This window comes from Poromitra crassiceps (genome assembly GCF_964638095.1).
Source record: "Poromitra crassiceps genome assembly, chromosome: 14".
In the NCBI taxonomy this organism is placed as follows: Eukaryota; Metazoa; Chordata; class Actinopteri; order Beryciformes; family Melamphaidae; genus Poromitra; species Poromitra crassiceps.
The window spans coordinates 27,669,994-27,695,458 of NC_139633.1; the positions used below are offsets into that span (position 1 = coordinate 27,669,994).

At 47.2% G+C, this 25,465-nt stretch overlaps 1 protein-coding gene across 1 annotated transcript in view; it reads left to right on the plus strand.

Moving 5' to 3' along the window:
- The window catches only part of birc6 (baculoviral IAP repeat containing 6), a gene marked incomplete at its 5' end in the record, with an annotated part of 179,405 nt that overhangs the window by 61,553 nt on the left and 92,387 nt on the right, over window positions 1–25,465 (plus strand). The window contains 9 exons of the mRNA XM_083651107.1: window positions 607–715; window positions 999–1,235; window positions 3,552–4,428; window positions 4,732–4,875; window positions 7,082–7,211; window positions 9,037–9,168; window positions 10,504–10,665; window positions 12,054–12,227; window positions 23,022–23,218. Of these exons, the coding sequence (XP_083507233.1) occupies window positions 607–715; window positions 999–1,235; window positions 3,552–4,428; window positions 4,732–4,875; window positions 7,082–7,211; window positions 9,037–9,168; window positions 10,504–10,665; window positions 12,054–12,227; window positions 23,022–23,218 (2,162 nt within the window). The remainder of the gene's footprint in view (window positions 1–606; window positions 716–998; window positions 1,236–3,551; window positions 4,429–4,731; window positions 4,876–7,081; window positions 7,212–9,036; window positions 9,169–10,503; window positions 10,666–12,053; window positions 12,228–23,021; window positions 23,219–25,465) is intronic.

Genomic DNA, 25,465 nt, shown 5'->3' on the forward strand with positions numbered 1-25,465 from the left:
TTTCTACAAGGTCTGGATTTCCACTTCCTCATTGAGGAGAGCGGTGCACGCGGTGCTAAAATGCATGATCTTATCACGTCATAAGATTTAATCGAATCACACGCACGCGCGCACACACACACTGACACACACAGTAGCGCTGTTCACTCGCAGCGGCAGAGTCGATCTTCCTCTCTGTCAGTATGCAACGAGCGAACACACACACTCCATCTCTCTTTCCTTCTCTCTCTCCTTCTCTATCTCTCTGTTTCCCGACCTCCCTCTCCCTCTCTCTCCCTCTCTCTCTCTCGGAGGAGACCTGCAGTCCTGCACGCACACACGCGGGACACGCCCACACAGTCCGCGGGAGAAAAGACCGTCTAAAATCGAATTGATTCTCATGACTTTTGTCATGACTGTCGAACCTAAATTTATATACTTTGCGATGTTCATCATCGTTAAAATTTGGCTGGTGGCTTATTAACATAGGTTCCTGTGATGTGATGAACTCAAAATGCTAAATAATAAAACATTATTTCTGGTTTCCAGGGACTTTAATCACTTTCTGAGATTAGGTGTTCTTCAAAAATAATGGCTAACCTCCTTACTTTTGCTATCTTCGTGTAGATTTGAACAGTCCTCTGCTCTTTGGGCGCCTGAATGGCCTCTCATCAGACTCCACCATCGACATTCTGTACCAGCTGGGCACCACACAGGATCCTGGCACCAAAGACAGGTACATCAAGCATCCCCTCTTTTACCTTGACTTTAACTGTCCTGAATGACGATGAGTTTGGCAGCTGTCCCTTCATGATAATCGCAACCGGCGAGAAACTTTTCCCGTCAAGGTGATTTCCCAGACAGACTAATATGCCGACAGTAAAAACTGTCCTCTCAGTCCCCTTCTCATGTTTTACTGTCATATAAAAGTGTTTGCTGTGCATTAAGTCCCTCGACGAGGCTTCTGAAAAGTTGGAAGAAATACCCACAAGTGCTTTAAAATTCTTTTCACGTTCCAGGATCCAGGCCCTCCTCCAGTGGGTCCACGATTCGTCGCGGGTGGCGGCCCACAAACGGAACAGTCCCATCGGATACATGGGCGCCAGTACCTCCTCCTCCTCTTCCTCGTCGAGGGAGTACGGCCTCCTCATGCCCTCGCCCTCCCACCTCCACTGTGTGGCGGCCATCTTGTGGCACAGCTACGAGTTGCCCGTTGACTACGACCTCCCGGTGTTGCTTAACAGAGAGCTCTTTGAGTCAGTCACTGTCTTTCTACCATATTATTCATAAAACAGTACAGACATTTGATGTATTCATTCCAGGGTTCGAGCCCAAATGGGAATGATTGAAAGCTAAGGAGTTTAACGGCTGTATAGAAACATTTCATCATTTTTTAAAAGATTTTTTTTAATACAGAAAATGCAGGTGGTTTGACGCATCTTTATTTTATTTTATTTATTTAACCTTTATTTAGACAGGCGAGTCATTAAGAACAAATTCTTATTTACACTGACGGCCTGTGGGGTAAGGGAGAGGGGCTGCAAAAAAGGTCATGTTAAGGATAAAAAGGATAAAAACAGTGCATTATAAAACAGGGTATAAAACATAACAGCAATCACATAGGATAGAGCCAAAACTCAACATAACACAACACAGCACAACGTAGAACCAACACAACACAGTACAACGTAGCACAACACAACAAGACAAAACAATACAGGATAAACCAAACAAAACACAGCATGATGGGGGAAGGGGGTAGATGGAGGGAGGGGTAGAGAGGGAGGGAGGGGGGATGGGAAGAAGGGAGGAGGGAGGGAGGAAAGGAGAAGGGGAAAGGGGGTAAAGGGAGGGGGGAGGGAAGAAGGGAGGGGGAGGGGAGGAAAAGGGGAAGGGGGTAGAGGGAGGGGGGATGGGAAGAAGGGAGGGGGGAGGGAGGAAAGGAGAAGGGAAAGGGGGTAGAGGGAGGGAAGGGGTAAAGAGGGAGGGGGAGATGGGAAGAAGGGGGGGTAGGAAAAGGAGAAGGGGGAGGGGGTAGAGAGGGAAAGGGGGGGTAGTAAAGGGAGAAGGGGGAGGGGGGGTACTATGAGGGGGGGAAGCAGACACAGCGGTCAACAAAGAGCTGTTGGAGTTGCTGTTTGAAAATGGAAAGTGATGTCAGGGTTGCAAGTTTGAGGGTGCTCTGAAGAATATTCCAGTCGTATGCTGCTGCAAAACGGAAGGAGGTGCGGCCGAAGACAGTTCTATAAGCGGTTGAGCTGGGGATAGAAAGTTTGATGTACCCGCTTGATCTTGTACTATAGGTGTTTGTTGCTATGTGGAGGAGAGATGAGAGGTAATGTGGTGTCTTGCCTAGTATGGACTTAAAAATAAAGTGGTGCCAATGGAGGGATCGTCGGGTTTTAAGGGAGGGCCAGTCTACCAGATTGTAGAGGTCACAGTGGTGAGTCTGGAAGGGTGCATTGGTGGCGAAACGGATAGCTGAATGGTGAAGCGTGTCTAATTTTTTGAGGGCTGATGCTGAAGCTGTTCTATAAATGATATCGCCGTAATCTAAAATCGGAAGAATTGTCAACTTGACGAGGGTGTGTTTGGCCGGATGAGTGAAGGAAGATTTATTGCGGAAGAGGAAAGCTAATCTTGCTTTGATTTTAGTCTGAAGGTTATTGATGTGTGTATTGAAGGAAAGGGATGAGTCCAGCCAGATACCCAGGTATTTGTAAGAATCCACAAATTCCAGGGCCACGCCCTCAGGTGTGCCATCGGCACAGATGATCTTGGGGGGTCTGGGGGCATCCTTAATTCGGGAGAAGAGCATACACTTTGTTTTTTTTGTGTTAAGGCGGAGATGGAGATTGAGAAAAGATTTCTCTACGTCCGTGAGGCTCTGTTGGAGAGTGGTTGCTGCAGATTGGAGGGAGGGGCCAACTGAATACAGGATGGTATCATCGGCGTAGAGGTGGATACGGGAGTTGCCCGCTGCTTTAGCAACATCATTAATATATATGGAAAATAAGATAGGGCCCAGGATAGAGCCCTGTGGCACACCTTTGAAAACAGCAAGAGGATCAGATATGATGTTCCCAGTCTGTCCCATCTGTGTTGATGCACCACCTATACTAGCTTTTGGTTGTTTTTGAAGATCGAAAGCCTTGAAGGTTCAAGCCTCTTTACCCCCTTTAGAAATGTAGTACAGACATGTATGTCCACAAGGTATGAATACTGCATAGCGTCTCTGTAAACATGAATAGTTTAACAAGAAACAACGTGAAAACATAACCCAGATTTTATTTCCTTTGAGACCAAAACTACATGTAACAAAGAGGGCAGGGTCAGATTTACATTTACAGTAACTTTATCATGAATATTGATTTTCTAAGGGAGATGATATTTAGGAAAACCTCATAAAACAGCTTTTTTCAAAAATATGAATTATCTTAACTTTAGCAAGTTATCTGTATCTACATCGGCATGGATATTGAAGCCCCTAGTGGACTACCGACATAGATTGATAATTTCACAATATTCAGTGCTGCGTTTTGACCACTCGATCACTTGTGTCTTCCCTGTAGACTGCTGTATAACTGGTCCATGTCGCTGCCCTGCAACCTGGTGCTGAAGAAGGCCGTGGACAGCCTGCTCTGCTCCATGTGCCACATCCACCCCAGCTACTTCTCCCTGCTCATGTCCTGGATGGGCATCGTGCCGAGCGCCAGCCACTCCCAGGCGCAGCACCACCGCCTGGCCATGACCGACGACGGCAAGAAGCAGCACGACGCCAACGCCAGCGCCAACGCAGCCGGCCTCACGGACGACTCCAAGCACGCGAGGCCGCCCATCAATCTGTCCGAGTCGCAGCTCACCACGCTGGCGGCCGCCTCCCAGTCTCCCGGGGCCATAGAGCAGCTCCTGGACTCCGGCTTGCCCTCGCTGCTCGTCCGCAGCCTGGCCCAGCTGTGCTGCGGCCTCCTGGCCAGCGCCGACCTCCCGCTGCCCGCCGCTCAGGCCGAGCGACGGCAGCAGCACCATCACCACTACCACTCCTCCTCCTCCTCCTCCTCCTCGCCCGGCCGGCCGCCGTTGTCGGCCGAGCTGGCGGCTCCGGTGCTGCGCTTCCTGACGGAAGTGGGGAACAGTCACGCCATGAAAGACTGGCTCGGCGGGCCGGAGGTCAACCCGCTGTGGACGGCCCTCCTCTTCCTGCTGTGCCACTCGAGCGCCAGCGCCGGCGCCAACGCCGCCTCCCATCCGGCGGCGGGCTCTGGTGCCGCGGCTTCGTGCCCCCCTCCACCCCAGCCTCAGCCGTCGGGGTCGCGCTACTCGCTGGCGTATTCTGGACGGGCGGGAGGGCTCACCACCCAGCAGAGGACGGCTCTGGAGAACGCCACTGTGGCTTTCTTCCTCCAGTGCATCTCCTGCCACCCCAACAACCAGCGGCTCATGGCACAGGTCTGATGTTCTGCTCCTTCAGAACAACTCAATGGCTGAGGCTAAAGATTTTCATGTAAAACATTACCACATTGAAGGGGTTGAGACTCCAGTAATTCGGTTTTTACTCCTCAGAAATAGGTTTTGTATTATTAGCCAAAACTTTAGTTACTAGCTTAAAATGTATTTGTTGCCTGTAAAACGAGCTTCTTATCAGGAAGCATTGCTTTGATTAATCAGGTTTCTAACTCTATTAATATATTTATTTCAATTTAAGTGAATTAATTTGATGAAGGATTTTCACATGCCTTTCTCTGCCTGCAGGTTCTCTGTGAGCTCTTCCAGTCAGCGCCCCAGCGAGGCAATGTCCCCATCTCTGGGAACATCTCGGGCTTCATTCGAAGGCTGTTCCTGCAGCTCATGCTGGAGGATGAGAAGGTCACCGTCTTCCTGCAGTCTCCATGTCCGGTGGGTAAATCTCTCTCAGTTCATACCTTACCCAGATAGGAAAGGTCTTACTGCAGAGGGTTTTGTCATTTGGCAAGACGACACGCTGGGTTCCTGTACGGCACAAACAGAGATAGATTTACAAGACAAAACACCGTCATGTTAAAGATATGTATCCCCACCCCACTCAATTTAAGTAACTGGCTAAAATAGCAAAAACTGATACTAACGCACGCCTTCTCGAGTGTAAAAAGCATTATGTAGTGTTCCCATGTGACCACAAGGGGACAGCGCAGCAATACGAAGCAGAAGCCTCCTACTTTTAATACCTCCTCCAGACTGATGCGCGCCTGCTATATTGTGTGCTAGCCGGGCACCCCTGATGCCCCATATTTCACGCAACTCAGTGATTGGTCGTCACCAGAGCAGTTTAGGAGAGAGAGGGTGAGTTGAGGTAGAGAAGTCGGTTTCATTTGCACAAAGCTAATTTCATGCTAACCTCCAAGCTCATCTCGTCCTCATTATTCAAGGTTTTCTTTTTTTCTCTGTTCCTCATAAACTGTAAGAAGCTTTTGATGAAGAGTCAATGGACAGGTCAGGGTCATTTCCTGAGCGAGAGATGAGGGATCGCTGTTGATTGGCGTGTGTCAAAAGGCCCTAGACGTAGTGTTTATTATGGGATGCACGTCATGAACTGGATTTGACTTGGACTTGACTACGGTTTGCTGCTAACTCAGCCAACACAGCCACATATACTTGAGGGAAAGAGAGAGACAGTTGCATCATCATAGGAGGACAGACCTATAACTTAATAATAATTGCACATGAGATCAGAAATGGCATTGCCCCGCTGCTGAACTCTCCATCATTATATAATTTAGGGGGCCTGCATCTATCTTGGCTGCTGACAGGTGGGTGGACATGCCAGTTGCTATGTTAAGAGTGGGTTTCCTCTTCTGTGTCTGTGTCTGTGTGTCTGCTCCTTAGCTCTGGTAGGCTTCCCTAGCCCGCAGAAAGCAGCGAATGTCACTGGCTGTGATGCACAAACCTGAGAAGTCACGTTAAATAAAGGCAAACGCAGAAGAATGGTGTTACAAGAGTAGGAGCGCGCAGGAATAGAGGTCGAAAACCAAGACGATCTCTTCTGAATCGAGATTACGATAACAATTAGGAAACTTCATTGTCCGACATGTCATAAAAGTATAAAACACGACATAAAAAAAACATATTCGACTCAACATACACATTCGTGTAAATTATGGCCCACAATACACAAGTTGCGTTACACTCCACACACATGCACTCACACTCAACATACCCATTCATAAAAAAAATACAACACACTACACATGTTTACAATACGGTGAGTCAACACATTCGTGCGCACTCAAAACATAGCCAATCATAAAGAATACGGCTCACAAGTCAAGATTTACAATTCCCAGGTCTACACCCTTTCAAATTCAAATCCTGCTGTGCAACAAACTGCAGCAAAGTCAAAAGCACCACCCTACAATAACAGCTACCGCATCCTAGTTTAATTTATTGCTTTGACAGGATCTGGGACAAAGGATGTCTTGTAGATGTTTCACTTTGCCATCGGTAGTCTGTAACGCTTCCCTGAAAGGTCAAAGTTCAAATTCACCGAGCAGTGGATGAGAGGGGTCGTTAGTAATTCTAGTTCACTATTCTGCATCTGCATATGTCCCCTCTGAAAGCTTTCAACTGCCCTACAGCCGTCACCATCACTCACAGAAGCAGTCATAGTGTTTGTGCTCTAAATCTACACTGTGATCTTGCAGACGGATGCCAAAACAGAAGTAGACAAAATCTTCGTGCTAATATTCAATATCTTTGAATTTGACCTTTTCATGCCAAACGAATACAAGTACTCAGTGTTTCCCTTGGAATTGTATTCTTGTCAGAATGCGAAAGCCTGTGAAAGAGCTTCTTAGACGGGACACTGAACACTAAAACTCTGTGGTTCCTCTGTGTTCATTTAGCAATCTTTGGCATTAGCAGCTCTTTAAGGATAGGCATACTGTCTTTCAGTGAATCATTCATTACTGAATATAAAGAGATGAAATGTCATTCACTTTGATCGGTCCCTATCCAACATCAGGCCCCTGTGTCAGTCTAACCCTAAATACACCCCCCCCCCTCCCCCTTTATTTTGTAGTTCTACTGTACAACATGCTAACACAAACTCATTTCTTTCTGCTCTCAGCTGTACAAAGGACGCATCAACGCCACCAGCCACGTCATCCAGCATCCCATGTATGGAGCAGGCCACAAGTACCGAACCCTCCACCTGCCCATCTCCACCACGCTGGCCGAGGTTCTGGACCGAGTATCTGGTATGCTTCAATAAAGGAAACTTCTCATTACTTCTTCTCACTAGGACAAGCCGCAAAAACACACACGAAATAAGGAATACAAAAAAACATGAATGCAATGCATAATAGATGATAAAAAAAAGAATTAACATGATAAACCAATATCCAGCTTATGAGCAAAATGTGCATCGTATTTGCATTAGCATGTCGACGACAGAAGGCCTCACGTACAGAAAGTGTCCAGGTGTGTGTAGACATCAATATTCACCATCTGTATGTTTAACTGACACATGAAGATAAGTTCTGTGCAGGAGATACGTTTGCAGATTTAAATAAAGGAAGGTATATTAACTGTAGCTGCAGGCAGTGGAAGTGTGCGAGGCTGTGGCAGTGTTCATAGGAAATGACGAGCAAGCGTTCTTGTAGCTTCGCTCCCGGCTTCATCAATATTGCGTTGGCCCACAGCTGGTGAGTGCGGAGCACAATATCCTCCACACACACACACACACACAGTCTTAAACAGAGGAAACCCACCGCTCGCCATTCAAGCATTTTATCCCTTTCGGTTGACTCTTTAAAATTTAAAAGGCAGACATATTTGAAGTTAATGCCCCGTGTCGGCTCCTCGCACATCGACTCAAGACAAACTCTGAGCCACACAGTCTCACTCCCACTCGTGCAAAAAGGCTCGAAGAGGGATCAACAAAGTAGCTCCGTTCTGTTTTTCATTTTGAAAGAAAAGTTGCTCGACACAGCATTTGTGAACATCAATACATCATTGTTGAATCGATTGTGATACCTCGATGTAATTACCATACTCAAATGAGAGCATTTAGCAGATGATTGGTCGTGGATCTCACTCCAGTGCTATTTTTCGTGCTAGTGTTTTTCCCATGAACCTCCTGCCCCCCGGTCTTCACGACAGTCGTCAGCTTTACTGAAAAAGATCAACATGTTGGAAGTGATTATTTGACCATCTGCTTCTCACATCTTCCACCACCCGTCATCGCCAGAGAAACTCCTCAAACTTTAGTGCCCATCAAATCCAACCCGATGGCACAACATGCAGGGTAGAGAGGCTGCCAGTCTCCTTAATCATTATTACCCTAACAGAATAGTTTGAATCCTAATGTGGTTTTATTCTTCTGGTTGTTGTTATCAACAGTGCAGTAGCGAGGCTGTGGTGTGTGTGTAGCGTGTGTTAGCCATTAGCTTTTAGCCATCTGATGAATGGCTCCCCTCTCAGGACCTTGAACAACAGATAAAAGGCTTGATACACACCACTGCGGTTATGAGACTGTGTGTGTGTGTGTGTGTGTGTGGGTGTGTGTGTGTGTGTGTGTGTGTGTGTGTGAGAGAGAGAGAACAAGAGCAAGGAAAATGCTGGAAAGAGGCTATTGGACAATGTAGTAGGAACAATTTTACGAGCATAGCGGATCTATGACTTGTCATGCCGTTGAGAGCCGTGGTCGGATTGTTTCTGTACGTCCATATGTCTGTCTGTCCCAGGCTCGTTAACGCGATATGTCAGGAACGCCTTGAGGGAGGCTTATATGATATGCTGTGTAGTGTAGTGCTTATACATGTCACCACTCGGATGAATACAACATGCTCAACATACACAGCGATAATTATCATCAGCTTCTTTACTCTGTAGAGCCCATGAAAATACTGCCTTCAGCTAGCATCCACCCTCCATCTCTTGTTGTTCACCAAACTTGCATTGTGATTTGTACATTGGGCTCATAATCAAAATATGTTTGACTTTGACATTTTCACATCTTGTTCATTTGAATAACGCTCGTGTGATTTCTCTGGCTCCTCCCCTCTCTCTTCTCGGCCTCAGACACGCCCAGCATCACGGCCAAGCTGATCAACGAGCAGAAGGACGACAAGGAGAAGAAGAATCACGAGGAGAAGGAGAAGATGAAAGCCGACAGCGGTTTCCAGGACAACTACAGTGTTGTCGTGGCCTCAGGTACCTGGTTCGGTTTCTATGTACCCCTCAGACAGCAGCCCGTCCTCAGCTATTCAGCCAATCTCTGCGGGCCGTCATGTCCCGCCCCATCCCCCCCACCTGCCAATCGCGTCGGAAGGGGAATTGCTTAGCTAGTTCACTCACAAACGAGAAGCATTGAAATGTTCTGCTTTTGGCAAAGCCCGTGATGATCTCACGAATAGAAGAGATATTTTGACTCGAGGCGTATTAATTACAATGACTACTAAATGGATACTGAGTCTTCAGGGCTTGAAGCCAGAGGTGTGTAAAAAAGAACTACCGTAGGTTTTATTTTTATTTATTTAACCTTTATTTATACGGGGGAAGTCTCGCTGAGAGCAATGCTCTCTTTTTCAGGAGCGCCCTGTTCACATTCATACCTGGAAGCTGACCAGTACAACCACAGTGTGATCTGCTGGTGCCTGAGCAGCTCCACTGGAGCAGTTGTGGTTAAGGGCCTTGTTAAAGGACTTATCCTGCGGGGCGGGCCCGGGGACAAGCTCGCTTCTCTAACCTTTAGACCACCACTGCCCGCTATGTCAATTTACTGAGGTCTTGAGTCTGCCTACGTACCCAATAGAGCTGCCGAAAATAATCGATTCAGAGATGCATCGCGATGCTTAATAGGACGATTCTGAATCGATTAACAAATATCAAAAATCGATTATTTAATTTAAATTTTTTTATTTTTTATAATCAAATAAAATAGAATGTAAGTACATGCAGTTGTTTATTTTAATTATGGATCATAATACAATGCAATTCCAAATGCACTTTTATTTTAAAAGTAGCCACACAGTGAGAAAAAAGAAAGTGAGAAAAAATAAATCATGTATTGCGGAAAAAGTGATGCATCGATTTAAGATGCATCGTATAATCGAATCAAATCGAATCGTAGACTTGTATAATCGTATCGAATCGTGAGATCAGTGAAGATGCACAGCTCTAGTACCTAAAGCACATGGTTGAAAGTGTTAAAGATTTGGATGGTCTAAAATCTAAATGCTGTTTCACATGCTTTCCCACCTTGACAAGAATACAATTCTGAGGCAAACGCTGAAGTCTTGTTTTTAGGGTTGAAATGGTCAAATTTAAAGATAATATCAGTATTTTTGTTCACCCTTGGACAAAATGATCATCACCCGATTGTAGGGGACCAACAAATATCCAAAGTTGTCACACTAAGCTTCTGTCCACCCGAAATAATGCTAAGCTGGGCTTTTATTGATGAAAGTAGGTAGCAAGCCTGAGCAGGCTCTTGACCGCCTCTTATGTTGCGACTGAATGATTGCTGTGTCTTTCTGTGTCCGCCAGGCTTAAAGTCCCAGTCCAAACGGGCCCTCTCGACCCCTCCCCGCCCCCCGTCCCGGCGCGGCCGAGTCATGAGCGATAAGCTGACCGCCTCCTCTGGCGTGGACCCCTCCGCCAAAACCATCAGCGTACCCGTTTTCCACCTCTACCACAAGCTGCTTCCAGGTAGGACAATGTGCACCAAAGACGATGGGATTCAAGCGAGACGGCCCAACTTCAACTCTCACTTGCCCATGGTTTTTCCATGGACACGCCCACTTAGGAGACTTTCGGCAGGTCTGAGTCGATGCTTGACCACGCCCATTTAGGAGACTTGCCGCTACCATTTGTTAGAATTGGCGGAGCCTGCGGTGACCCATCTATAGTAATATAACATCTATGTGTGCACTCTGGTTTGGATTGACTAACATACCGGTTACATCCTCCATTTCTTCAGTAATGATGACCCTTCCTCGCACATTAAAGAGTGATTGAGAGGGTGAGTACCACCTAGTCCCCCTGCCAAGAATGCATATATCGGGGGAGCGTCCATACATGTCTGCTCCACATGTTGCTGCTCCACCCTCTTGCCGATCTGGGGAGAGCCGAAACTCCATGCTTCCTCCGAGACATGGGCAGTTAGCCAGCCGCTTCTTTTCACCTGACAGGGTAGGACCTTCACCGGTAGGACATAGCACGTGGGAGGATCACGCTATTCCAACGAGTTCCCCTCCCTCCGAACAGGTGCCCCCCGAACGACTACTTCAGCGACCAGGATATTGCATGTTTTTGGTGAGGGGTTCCTAATATGAAGGAACGGGGAAAACATCCACACAGAAAGGCCCTTTTTGACGACCCCACCCGGGCGGCGGCCACTCGAGGACATGCGGACGGGCTCCTTCAGTGCTCACAGCGTCCCGGGTGGGAATCGAAACCCAGGACCTTCTAGGTGTGAGGCGACAGCGCTTACCACTGCGCCACCGTGCCCCCCCCTTAGTGCTCAAGCCTAATGTGTGTGTATGTACGTACACAGGCACAGAATATAGAGCCACCAGCTGGCACGGTGCCAAGGGAAGTCTGGGCTCCTGTAATGAAGCCGTACCATCCATCTGGGTCAGCTCCTTGAGGGGCCAGAGGAGGCGCTCTCAGGTCAAACGTTGACACTAGGCAAGCCGAAATAGCTCTCAATGTGCGGGAGGTGAATTTAATAATACTACATTATCAGGCCGCTTACGCTGCCCTCAAATCCAGTTTGCTGAGACTCCGGGCCTGGTGTTGTGTGGTGGCTGTGTGTGTTTTGGGCTTAACAGCCAGACCTAAAACCACGTAAACAACCTGGGCCTGGGCCCACGTCCACCCGGCCCGATGTCACAAAACGTGATGCAACAGAACACCGCCCGCCTAGGCAATTTTATTATAGTATACCGTAATAGTCTGTGTCAACTGACTGCAAATTTCATTTCAGTCATGTTTACTTTGTGACTCGTATTACCGAAATGGAATTGCACGGTGAGGTTGTGAATACGCCAGTGTGGACTCACACACTGCTTTTCTTGCCTTTCCCTCCCCATCAGGTCAGCCCCTCCCGGCTGAGATGACCCTGGCCCAGCTTCTAACGCTCCTGTACGACCGCAAGCTGCCGCAGGGATACCGCTCCATCGACCTGACTGTCAAGCTGGGCTCCAAGGTCATCTCTGACCCGGGCCTCTCCAAGACGGATTCCTTCAAGAGGCTGCGCACCGAGAAAGGTACGGGCAGGCGCCTCGCGAGAGAGGAGCATCGATTTGTGTTTAAAGTGCAAATGTTACCCCCCAGGTAGAATTTGCATAATGTTAAAATGATACACCAGCCAGATCTTTTTTTTTTTTTTTATTGTTCCGTGACTCAAAGTCGTTCTTTTGGACTTTGGTGTTATTCGTCTTATTACTTCACGCTCACCAGTTTTCTAACATTTGCATGCTTGCAAATACACTTTACTCATTATATTTTATCTCTGCCTTGCTACTTTTCTGAAAAATAGCCACATCCTTTGGCATTATTTGTTTCATCCAAATGATCTTGAACAGTCTAGATGAGATTTGTGTGCAAGAGCACACGTTGCTCAAAAGCTCAAACTTAGATCTTTGCTTAGGGTCTTATTGATATACTGTTCAAGATTCAAGATTCAAGATTTTTATTGTCACTCCATGGTACAAGTATCACGTGTGAAATTCTTGTGCTGTGGACTCCGTTTACAACATAGTACAAATGTGACAGGGCATATGAGTGCAAAAACAACAAGAGACACAACAAGCAATAAGGCAGTATAGTGATAAGACAAGTCAGAGACAGTGGCATATTCACTGCACATAGGTGCACATGTCGTGTGCATACTTTAGACGTGCTTAAACATTTTAAATTCTGCGTATTTCACATACAGGTGCATTTGGCATACAGGTGCACATACAGGTGCACCTGTAGGACAGGCGACAGGTGTTTTCCCTTTAAATGTACACACGGGGACTTGCTTCCATGCTCACACGTGTGGAGATAGGCTTAGCTACAGTACAGATAAGTCATGACAGGTGACGTAAGACCCCTACATTATCCCACGTATTACACAGCTACTTACCAAAGACATTTATCATTTGACACAAAATACTGGTTGAACATGATTTTATTATCAAGGTAAAGACATTTACAAGCTGCTGCCAAAAACCTGCTTCAATAAGACTGCAACCATAGCAGCTTCTGCAGCTAGAATCCATGGAAAATCCCTGCTCTTTTAGTTTGGACAGATTTGAATTAGTTTATGATTATAGATAAGCCCCCATTACCTTTGATGTACATTGTTATGAAGAGAGACAGAGGTTTTGGAGTTTAACCCATTGATACCTGATGCAGCATTTGTGTGTGTATCCCTTTAAGACGCGGTTCGCGGTCTTAAAGGGATACACACACAAATGAGGGATATACACGCTGCATCAGGTATCAATGGGTTAAATGTAGGGGCATTTTAAATGGCTTATACTTCAATAAAGAATACAGTCCAGTGGCTATTACGTTTGAAGTATGAATGGAGTTTGACTTTGGTCAGTATCACCTGTGCGTTTTCTTGGCTCTTGGTGTGGTTTTGTCTCCAGACTGCCCCACAGCCTCTCATCTCCTTCGCTTTTCATTATTTCTTCAAGCTTTTTTCATCCTTTGATGCTGGACTCATGCAATATTCATGCTCTTCTTAGATGTTGCTGCTGCTGTAACATTCGCATTTGCACAGCGTCGGGGGTTGAAACGTCGAACCGACAACAAGAAAGTTAATCCCGCTCTCGCTTTGGTGAACGCGGTCGCTCACGGTAATTTTGTCTCCAGAGCGACTAATAAAGAACGAAGGATCAAACCGGTGACCTTCCCCGCTACGGGACGCTTTCTCTAGCACGACAACACTGCCAAGTGCCAACCCGTAGATATTGTGATTTCACGACGAAGCACATTATATTTAGCCGTCCACTTCTGTGGGCTTGACGGTCAGTACTCGGGCGTGTGTGACAACGTAAGGTCAGATGAATTTGTAACGTTGTCATTCAGGCGTACACTTTGACATCTCGGGTCTTGATGATCTCAGCACCGGCCAATCTGCAAAGCTGGTCAAATCTCTCTCATGGCAAAGTGCAACAACATGCTGTGTTCCATCCACAAATCCATAGTTCCCGGGTTATCCCTGTGCGATCTCATTCACTTGAATGTTGTTGTTTTTTTAATGTCCACTAACATACATGTCACAACCGTTGTGCCGTTCACCCTCGGCTGACTGACTCTCTAAAACAGAACTAGATAGGTATATACATGCTTGCAGTGTGTGTGTATTTTCAGAGCGTTGGCACTAGCTGTGGTCCACTCCAGGCTGACCCGCTGCTGTGTGCTCATGTGCCGGGGCTAGAGTATGTTAAAGGTACATTCAGCGATGTTTTTGTGTTAAAATAAGTGTTAAATGGCTCTATATTCTGACAGCAATCACTGAAATAGCTGTCCTCTATCTCTCTCCTGTAGTCCTGCATGCAGGGCGGATGTACTGTATCTCCGCAACCGTAACTCGTAGAAACTCACAAGACTCAGGTTTTCTCTGATTATATAGTTCGAGGTCGGCGCCAATTTTTATCCAATCAGAGAAAAGTTGACATTTTCTGGGAAACGGCAACTCAGATCATGATGCCTTCCAAAGGACTGTGTATTTCTTCACCCTGAATCCAATGCTGCCATCCGGGATTCTCTACGAGTTACTGTTGTGGAGATATGTCCACCCTGCAAGCAGGACTACAGGAGAGAGATAGAGGACAGGAGATACGTCCACCCTGCAAGCAGGACTACAGCAGAGAGATAGAGGACAGGAGATACGTCCACCCTGCAAGCAGGACTACAGCAGAGAGATAGAGGACAGGAGATACGTCCACCCTGCAAGCAGGACTACAGCAGAGAGATAGAGGACAGGAGATACGTCCACCCTGCATGCAGGACTACAGGAGATAGAGGACAGGAGATACGTCCACCCTGCATGCAGGACTACAGGAGATAGAGGACAGGAGATACGTCCACCCTGCATGCAGGACTACAGGAGATAGAGGACAGGAGATACGTCCACCCTGCCTGCAGGACTACAGCAGAGAGATAGAGGACAGGAGATACGTCCACCCTGCATGCAGGACTACAGGAGAGAGATAGAGGACAGGAGATACGTCCACCCTGCCTGCAGGACTACAGGAGATAGAGGACAGGAGATACGTCCACCCTGCCTGCAGGACTACAGGAGAGAGATAGAGGACAGGAGATACGTCCGCCCTGCCTGCAGGACTACAGGAGAGAGATAGAGGACAGGAGATACGTCCACCCTGCATGCAGGACTACAGGAGAGAGATAGAGGACAGGAGATACGTCCGCCCTGCCTGCAGGACTACAGGAGAGAGATAGAGGACAGGAGATACGTTCACCCTGCATGCAGAACTACAGGAGAGAGATAGAGGACAGGAGATACGTCCACCCTGCATGCAGAACTACAGGAGAGAGATAGAGGACAGGAGATACGTCCACCCTGCATTCAGGACTACAGGAGAGAGATAGAGGACAGGAGATACGTCCACCCTGCATGCAGAACTACAGGAGAGAGATAGAGGACAGGAGATACGTCCACCCTGCCTGCAGGACTACAGGAGAGAGATAGAGGACAGGAGATACGTCCGCCCTGCCTGCAGGACTACAGGAGAGAGATAGAGGACGAGATACGTCCACCCTGCCTGCAGGACTACAGGAGAGAGATAGAGGACAGGAGATATGTCCACCCTGCATGCAGGACTACAGGAGAGAGATAGAGGACAGGAGATACGTCCACCCTGCATGCAGGACTACAGGAGAGAGATAGAGGACAGGAGATACGTGCACCCTGCATGCAGGACTACAGGAGAGAGATAGAGGACAGGAGATACGTGCACCCTGCCTGCAGGACTACAGGAGAGAGATAGAGGACAGGAGATACGTCCACCCTGCATGCAGGACTACAGGAGAGAGATAGAGGACAGGAGATACGTCCACCCTGTCTGCAGGACTACAGGAGAGAGAGGACAGGAGATATGTCCGCACTGCATGCAGGACTACAGGAGAGAGATAGAGGACAGGAGATACGTGCACCCTGCATGCAGGACTACAGGAGAGAGATAGAGGACAGGAGATACGTGCACCCTGCATGCAGGACTACAGGAGAGAGATAGAGGACAGGAGATACGTCCACCCTGCATGCAGGACTACAGGAGAGAGATAGAGGACAGGAGATACGTCCACCCTGCATGCAGGACTACAGGAGAGAGATAGAGGACAGGGTTTCAAACACTCTATTTCAGTGATTGATGTCAGAATATAGAGCCATTTAACACTTATTTGAACACAAAAACATGGCTGCCTGTACCTCTAAAGCGCTACCCTTCCTGACAGCAAAGCGCGTAGCAAGTGAAGCAGCACTAATGTTGACAAAGTGGACACAGCAAGGCAAGATCCTCTCTTGTATAAATGTACAAAGACAAGCAGAGTCCAAATAGTGCTCATATCATAAGGCTCTGTTTGCCTTTACACTCGTGCCGTAGTGTTCATTGAAGCTAGACAGAATGCGGTGTACTTTGTCCCTCTGTCTCTGCTGTGCTCCATGATGAGAAGCTGGTTTTGTGCCTCGCCTGTGTGTCTTCTCTGTCTCTGTCTCTGTCTCTGGCTGCAGGCTAGCTTGGCCATAGTCAATAGAGAGCCCATGCTTGGTGGCACGACTACAAAGCAGCTGAGATACTTTCTTTGTGAGGTGTTTAAACTGCTCAGTGCCAGTCTGCCAACACCTCAGGCTGTTTACTGTCATCCTCCTGCAACCGTTCTGCTTTCAAACTATTCCAGTTTATTTTTTCTATTTTGTTATTTTGTTTTCTAAGAACGAAGCGTGAGTCTAGTGTAGACTAAAGGGGACATTTACACCCGAAAAAATGATTGCCAATTCTGGCAGCAGCAGAGGTTGAAAATCCCTCGGGAGGAGAAAAGGTAGGAAGGGGTGGAAAAGACGAGCAGGGCGCTTTTCCTCTAATGTTCAACTTTTTTCAGCTTAAAAACGCCCACCGCGCTAAACGCCAGGTGCGTTCATTAAAAGAGGAGCACGTTTTTAGCTCGTCCTCACATAGAGAATGAATTGCAGAAAGACGCTGGCAGCTCCAAAAACGCTTTTGGTCTGAATGTCCCCTAAGGCGCATACTTCTGCATCACACCTTTTATAAACCTCTTCAGTTCGCACTTGGCGCTCCCATCCCGCGCTGACAGAAGATGACCTTTTAGAGCAGGAGGTCCATACAGTAGCTTCTGAAGCAGCAGCTGGGTCACCACACCCTGTGTTTCAGAGCAGGAGGTCCATACAGTAGCTTCTGAAGCAGCAGCTGGGTCACCACACACGCTGTGTTTCAGAGCAGGAGGTCCATACAGTAGCTTCTGAAGCAGCAGCTGGGTCACCACACCCTGTGTTTCAGAGCAGGAGGTCCATACAGTAGCTTCTGAAGCAGCAGCTGGGTCACCACACCCTGTGTTTCAGAGCAGGAGGTCCATACAGTAGCTTCTGAAGCAGCAGCTGGGTCACCACACCCTGTGTTTCAGAGCAGGAGGTCCATACAGTAGCTTCTGAAGCAGCAGCTGGGTCACCACACCCTGTGTTTCAGAGCAGGAGGTCCATACAGTAGCTTCTGAAGCAGCAGCTGGGTCACCACACCCTGTGTTTCAGAGCGGGAGGTCCATACAGTAGCTTCTGAAGCAGCAGCTGGGTCACCACACCCTGTGTTTCAGAGCAGGAGGTCCATACAGTAGCTTCTGATGCAGCAGCTGGCTCACCACACACCCTGTGTTCTTCTGTGTTCACATTGTTGGCCCGGCTTGAGAGGCCAGTGACCTGCCTGTTCTTCTCTTCAGTGACATCTCGCGCCTTACACTGAACACTGGATAAATCGGCATCGGCCATATCAATTTATTGCGAAATGTTTTGGGATTCACCACATTAACATTGCTTTCCATGGTAACGAAAGACGTCACCGGGGTGGTCTGAGAAGTCACAAAGTCTACCGACAAAGTCGCCAAGTTGGGCAACGCCTGGATCCCAAACTTTGGACAGTTTCTGTCATTTTCTCTGGCCTGCCTCTTCTCTTCGCCCCTCGCTCATTTCTCCCTCTTTCTCCATTTTGCATGGTGCAACAGTTCTAATCATCTGTGTGGAACACGAGTGTGTGTGTATACTGTAGTTATATGGATTCAACCAAGTGATGATTTTTTCAGTCATCGAGTTTCCTCGAGTTTCTCGAGGAATCGTTTCAGCCCTCGGGTTAATAGCCACTCCTCTCCCCCCGCATAAGAAAGTCCATTTTTGGCCAAGTGCGTCCACTATCTACTGTAGAAGATCCATTCAGCCTGTCCAGTACGCATGAATACACACTGTGCGCTCATTCTATTTATTTTGCTTCTGCATGAGCTGACCTTACAGTCTCAAGGTGCTGGCTCTCCTCCCTCCCCTAACGTTTCTCCAAAACGTCCCCAAATCAAATCCTTTCACATTCATCTCCCCCGTTGATAAATGGAGGGGCATTACCGTGGCCTTTGCTAAGAGGGAAGGAGGCATTGAAAGATGGAAAAGGCGCCAAGAGAGGTTTTTCTAAAGATCTCCGCTGAGGCTTTGATTAGGTGGAGCCATAATGCAGAATCCATTTACCTCAGGTCCAACTGAGTATGCACACACACACGCACGCGCGCACACACGCACGCACGCACGCACGCATGCACGCACACACACACACAGTCCCAGGATAAGCAGCTATCACAAAAGCCTTCCCTTGAGCGGGGAACACCACGGATGCTATACATTTGAACGAAACACCCATAATTCAATGAAATTAGTTCAAATAATAATTGTATTTGCGAAGAGCATAGTATGGAGCCACCCGTGATATTGTCGGGCAATTCGATGGAAGAAAACTATATTTGTGATGGCAAAACGTTTGAGAAACAGGTCAAATTTCCGAGTCACAACGGCCGGTGACTTTTTAATTGACCACCAAAAGCAGGGGCGCGTGGGCAAGAGGGGAAATCCCTTCAGGGAGATGAGGAGAACAACGAATCATCTGTTTACGTTCTCCTCCATGGAAGATGATGCGTGGCTTTTTTTGGAAGATGACCCATCACTCGACTAGAGCTTTATATCATCACCAAACGGCCGGGCCACCCCCGTCGCAGGACAACCGTAACGGCTTAGCGCCGTCGGAGGTGAGGCGTATTTTTGCCTTTCACCATCTGCTCCGTTTTGACGGTCTGACTTTGTGTTCACCTGGTATCGTGTAAACGCCTACATTTGGACCGTGTCCGTCATTTTATATCGAGTCTGTACGCATGTCGTTATTTTTGTTCTTTCGAATCGGCACGCAGCTCATCTACAGTAGGGGTGGGGCACCCTTTCTCAAGTGCAAACCATTAAGGCCTATCGATGTATGAACAGCCAGCGATTGAGATGGCACCATGGTACGCTGGCCTCCGGTGATTGGAAGCTGCTGTCAGGCTCTCCTCCTCCTCCTCCTCCTTCTGCCTCCTTCTTGCTTGCTTGAACTTGATGAATGGGAGAGTAATGGACTGATAGCTCTGTTGGTTTCTCCTTTCCTCCATTTCACAAATTCAATCTGCTTATGAATGATGAATTACGAGGTACAGTGATTTATGGCATTGGGTGTGTTCGGCACACTGTAACAACGTTAATTTTGTCTTTTATTCTTGATCCAAAACTGGTTTTCATCAGGCATTTTTAGCCGTTTATATAAACGACATGTTTATTATATATGTAACTAAACTAAAGTGATTTGATTATTGCCTTTGAAAAAGTGTAAATGCTGTACTTAAGTTATCGGGTGTTTTGTTTTATCCCATCACTTTGTTTTGGTTGGATTTGGTGATCCAAATAAAAATATGGCAAATCGATGCCATCTCAATTAGGGAGCACTGGGAGGCTCTTCTGTTTGTGATTTAGACGCAAAATACCATTTTAAATGAAATGTTTGCTGTGCTGCAGAGATGTCCTGGCCTACACATCACATTCTACAGACTTAAGAAAACAACTTTGTTTGGTACAGATCCCCACTAAAATCACACCATCATCACTTTTAATATACTTGGCATCACGCGCTCTCGATTCCCCACCGCGCGCCCTGCAGCTCGCTGAGCTGGCCCTGCAGCTCGCATCCACTATTGGCAATGTCTCTTTCTCTCTCCCTCAGTCTCCCCCCCCCCCTCTCTCTCTCTCTCTCTCTCTCCCTCAGTCTCTCTCCCTCTCCTCTCTCTCCCTCAGTCTCTCTCCCCCTCTCCTCTCTCTCCCTCGTCTGTGTGCGTCACTGAAGACATCATCGGTGATGTCACAATGCCTATGTATGACATCACTGATGACATAAGTGATGGTATGACATCATTGATGTAATTAGGTAATTAGGGCAATCACCTAATTAAAAAATCCGGCTCCGTCAAGTCACCCACACGGGTGCTCTTTACACCCCCTGAAAGTTTCAGCCTGATCGCATGTAAAACGACATAGCCGTGGCCAGCTAAAATTCTTGAAACAAAAAAAACAGATTGCCCACATTGCCAAATTTATATATACTGATAGATTTTTCAATGAAATGATAATAAGTGTAAAGATAATCATTCCCTCTGACATCGCAAATTATATCGCGATTGCAATATAAGTAAAAAATAATCACAATTAGATTTTTCTTTTTTCAAAATCGTGTAGCCCAACCTTCAGCAGTCATAAGTTGGTTACCCAAGTAGTGAACAATGACACAGGTAGCAAGTTCAGAGAAACTCATGCCAAACTCTGCTCAAAAATCTGTCAGTTTCATGCTTATTTTTGCTCATTGCCAAAATAACATCCCTCATACGACTTGACTCAAGACATTTTATTTATATATTTTTTGCCACTCCTCAATTTGGCATACATATTAACCACCACACTGCATTCATTTTGATGCATTGTCAATTTTTAGACCGAATGTGCCGGCTGTTCCCACTTCTCCTTTCACCCAAATACACGACTGAGCCAGCGAAGTGAAAATAAAAGCAGCCTCAGCTCAGCTCGCTCCTGTGTGTTTGAACGCACAAATGTCAGATCATCGATTCGTGATGAGACAAGTTAAAACTAGCAGCTGCTTGCAAAGTGCCGGGCGGGTTCTGCAACGTTCTAAAACCTGCAACCGAGACAAGTCTGATGAGGAGGAGGTGCTAATAGACCTAGGCAGCGTTTATAGGAAGCTAGCCGCCGTTAGCGTTACCTGTATCGTTCCAATTGTGTTCGGATGGTGACCTGCGTTACACACGGCTGTAGTAATGATGAGAGCAATAAAGTCCCCGTGGTTTGTTTCTATCTCTACCGTCCTCAGACGTGAAGGGAGCGAGACGGAGGATACGTCAGCAGCACAGGAGAGGTGTGGATAGTTAGGAGAGACAGGTGAAACTTTCTGACAGCTCCTCACAGCAAAGTCTGTTCACCTGGTTTTTTCTTTTGTTGATTATTACAGACATTAACGGCAGCATACAAACAACAACTCTGGGGTTTTTATCGCCGTCATCACTATCGCTATTTTGTAATGGAACAGAAACGACAATAAGGCCGCTACTACAGTTGTCAGCTGCAGGACGGTATGTCAACAATATGGCGCTGTCCGGGGTTAGCGAATAAGGTCTATTATACCTTAAACAAATCCATGTCTGAAATAACAAACCAATGTTTTCACCAAACTCAGTGACACAAGCCATTAACGTTGCCCTCCATGGGAATACTATGGGATAATATATAATATGAGAACTATCGCGCGCTTCTTTCTAGTGTCCCTCGCTGCCTCGTACGCTGGCCGTCCGCTCAACTGGCAGCGCTCATTTCTACCGTGCCTCGTTGGTTTGCTCTCTAGGTCTCGCCTGCTTCGCGGGCTCACAGACACACACTACGCATGCTTCCCAGGCCCCCCCGCACGCTGCGTGGCCTCGCCCGCTTCAGTGCAGTGCAGGTTAAAGTTGAAGCCTGATATTATATTAGTAAGATTATACGAGATAAATACAGGATAAGATGAAATGGCTGTAAACTCACCAAGTACCGCCCACATAATATGAGTCCCTATAGGAATATTGTAGGATTATCATTGTAACATGACTGTTCCTCAAACAGATGTATCAGTTGATCCTCTTTCCTCCATCCAAAACTCCCTTATTTCAACCAGCTGACAGTTTATAACTGACCCCACGTGGTCAGCTGACATCACTATAACCTGATTGGCTGTTGAAACGGGTACAGCCGACTTCTCTATGATCTGATTGGTCGAGCTGAGACGGGCCAGTTCGCACCACTGCAACTTTCTCCCTACAAAGTTCTCAAACGGTTTGGTCTCCTTGTGAATCATGGGTCTGAACTGGCCTTTACAGACGGCACTAGAAAGGAACTGAAGGTCTCGTATTCTCCTCTCAACCATGAGCTTCTCCTCATAACGCCACATAGGCTGCAGCATGCAAAGACTAGATAACCTTAAGAGGGTCACATATGCCAGACAGTCCTCGGTAGGGATGTCACGATACTAGAATTTCTACTTCGATACCGATACCCAGGAAAATATCGATACTCGATACCATTTTCGATACCACGGGAAGGGGTGGATGATGACACATCAAGAAGCATACAAATAAAGTTAGACAGATGGACGGACAGACGCACACTTTCTCCATAATCTGTCTAGTCCTGATACAACTTTGAACTTAGACAGCAGATTAGCCCTGCTCTAACCATCAGAACACGTTTAGTTTGTTGAAGCAACAGATACCCAATGATAGGGAGGGGAAAATCAGCGATTTTTCACATTAAAAGAAAGCACTGATGGTATCAAAACTGTTGCAAATGAGTATTGTATCAGTTTCAAATTTTCAGTATCGATACTCTTGACGACCCGAGTCCTCGGACGTATGACAGACGGGCGTCTCTCTTCTCTTTGCAGTGGATCACTGCGACATGCTGAGCAGCTGCCCCGAGGACGAGCTGATGACGCCCGGCGAGGAGTGTCTGGACGCCATCGACGAGTCCCTGCTGGAGACCAACCCCATCCAGTCACCGCTCCAGGTGTTTGCCGGCATGGGCGGCCTGGCCCTCATCGCAGAGAGGCTGCCCATGCTCTACCCCGACGTCATCCAGCAGGTGAGACCGCCCCACTCATAGCTGCCATACTGTAGATATGGGCGGAGTCACGGATTGTCCGTATCGCGGAATTTAGACGGGTGTATTCCAGACGGGGAAAGTCTGGGAATTTAATACAATTACTGGTGAAGTCAGGGAATATCGGTTACTTTACACTTTCACACGTTACATTATGGTGGATTTCAGACTGACCGGAGTGGAAACCAGAGGCTTACATTAAGAAAAATATAAACAATCAAGAAAAAAAAAGATCGTATATATACCGTGTGTTTGTAGTGTGTGTGTGTGTGCGCGTTAGAGAGCTGCAAACCCGAGGGTACCCTCACGGGCCCCTCGGGCCGACCAAAACGGGCCGAGGCCGGGCTTGTTTTTTATTTATTTTTTATTAATAGGTCCGGGCCGGCCGGGGTCGGGCCGTTTCAATAATTCAATTAAATAATGTTGTATTAGCGTACTTGCTTGATTTGACACAGCAGAGCACAGTCAGACAAAGAGGAGGAGTGCACAGACACTCCCCCAGCCACACAGTCACACACAGACCACACACACACACACACACACACACACACACACACACACACACACACACACACACACACACACACACACACACACACACACACACACACCTACAGTTGATAGTCATGGATTGCTTGATTGATTTTTTTATCAGGGCCATGGTGGGAACCTTGGAAGTAGAATGTGGGGACGTTCTAGCCTGGGTGAAGCCAGCCTTCAACGTGACGTGGAGGCTGGCTTTACCTTCACCCAGCTCATATTTCACAGACCCAAAGAGGCCAAACGTTTAGTTAAGTTTATTCATTGAAGCGTGCCTGGCGAGAGCCAAAATGCATAAAATAGTCCAGGGTGCCGTGATAACGCAAATGTCTGGATATTCACCTGTGAAAGACTAGGGGGTCCACACCTTTTTCGGAATTTTGTACTGTATGGAATCTATTGTAGTGTACACACCTGCTGCTACAATAACTAGAATGGACTGAAGTGCCGCTGTCTCATCTGTCTTTAAATCCAAAATCTGTGAGGTGGGGGGAAGGAGTTCAAATTGCCAAACTATTATGAAAAAAAATAACATTTTTGCAGTGTTTCAGAGCGAACAAAGAACTCAAGCGGCCACGCAATGGCTACCACTCCTGACCCTGGTCTCCAGGCCTTGTGATTGAGAGGGATGGCATTTCCTGGAGGCTTTGCTACATAGACTAAATCAGACTAGTGTTTCCCTCCCATGAAGCGCTACCTCCGTACTACAGCACACGATGCCTTGTAAATGAAATTAAATGATCACTTTAGCAGTAATTGAAAACAATGAGGCGTCGATTTGAGTAGCTAAATAGCTGGAAAACACCGTGAAAGCTGCCAGGTACTGAATCTCTTTTGTGTTGTTATTGTATCTCCTCCCAGCAGGCCAGCAAACCCCTCTTCCATTCGGCACTCCTGCTCCTTTTAAATAGGTGCAGGAGATTCATTTATTCAGGCGCTCTCCGAGTCAGGGATGGCTGGCATCAGGCGCCCCACCACGACTACCAAGCAAGCTCTTTGTGTTGCCGTTTAAAATGTTGCTCTTCATTTGACATTAAGAACCATGAGAAGGTTTACATGCAGACTAACAAGTTAATTGGGTTAAGGGCATGATCCGAGTACTCCCAGTAATTGGAGTGTGCATCTAAACATACTCAATGTCAGTACAACTAATGGATACTTAGTTGATTTATTTTTTATGACTTGAGAACGTGTCTTTAATAGTGTGGGTAGTGTGAGTGTGGGTTGGAAAGTGAGTTTTTTTTGAAAGCCAGAGCTCTCAGCTCCTGCCCAAGGAGCACACACCGATGCCATGGTTAAGAAAGCCAATACAAAGCTGTACTTCCTGAGAAGGTTGAGAAGGTCAGGTGTGCCAAAATCAGACCTGGCAACAATATACATACAGGATACGTCCGCCCCACTCTGGAGTATTATGCCTGTCCGGCGTGGCATGGGAGCCCTGACGCAGGCTCTGTCAGACCAGATGGAGCGTGTCCAGAAACGTGCCTGCAGAATCATAATTGGCAGAGCATATTCCAGCTATCACGACGCACTCCAAACCCTGTCACTACCTACCCTCCAAGACACTATGCAGGGACTTTGCCTTGGGTCTTCTGGATTCCCCCTTTCAGAGCCTGGCTGCCACCTACCAGAGCCCAAACGTCAAATCGCCCAAACCAGAAACAGCACCCAACTCGACACATGCCCAAA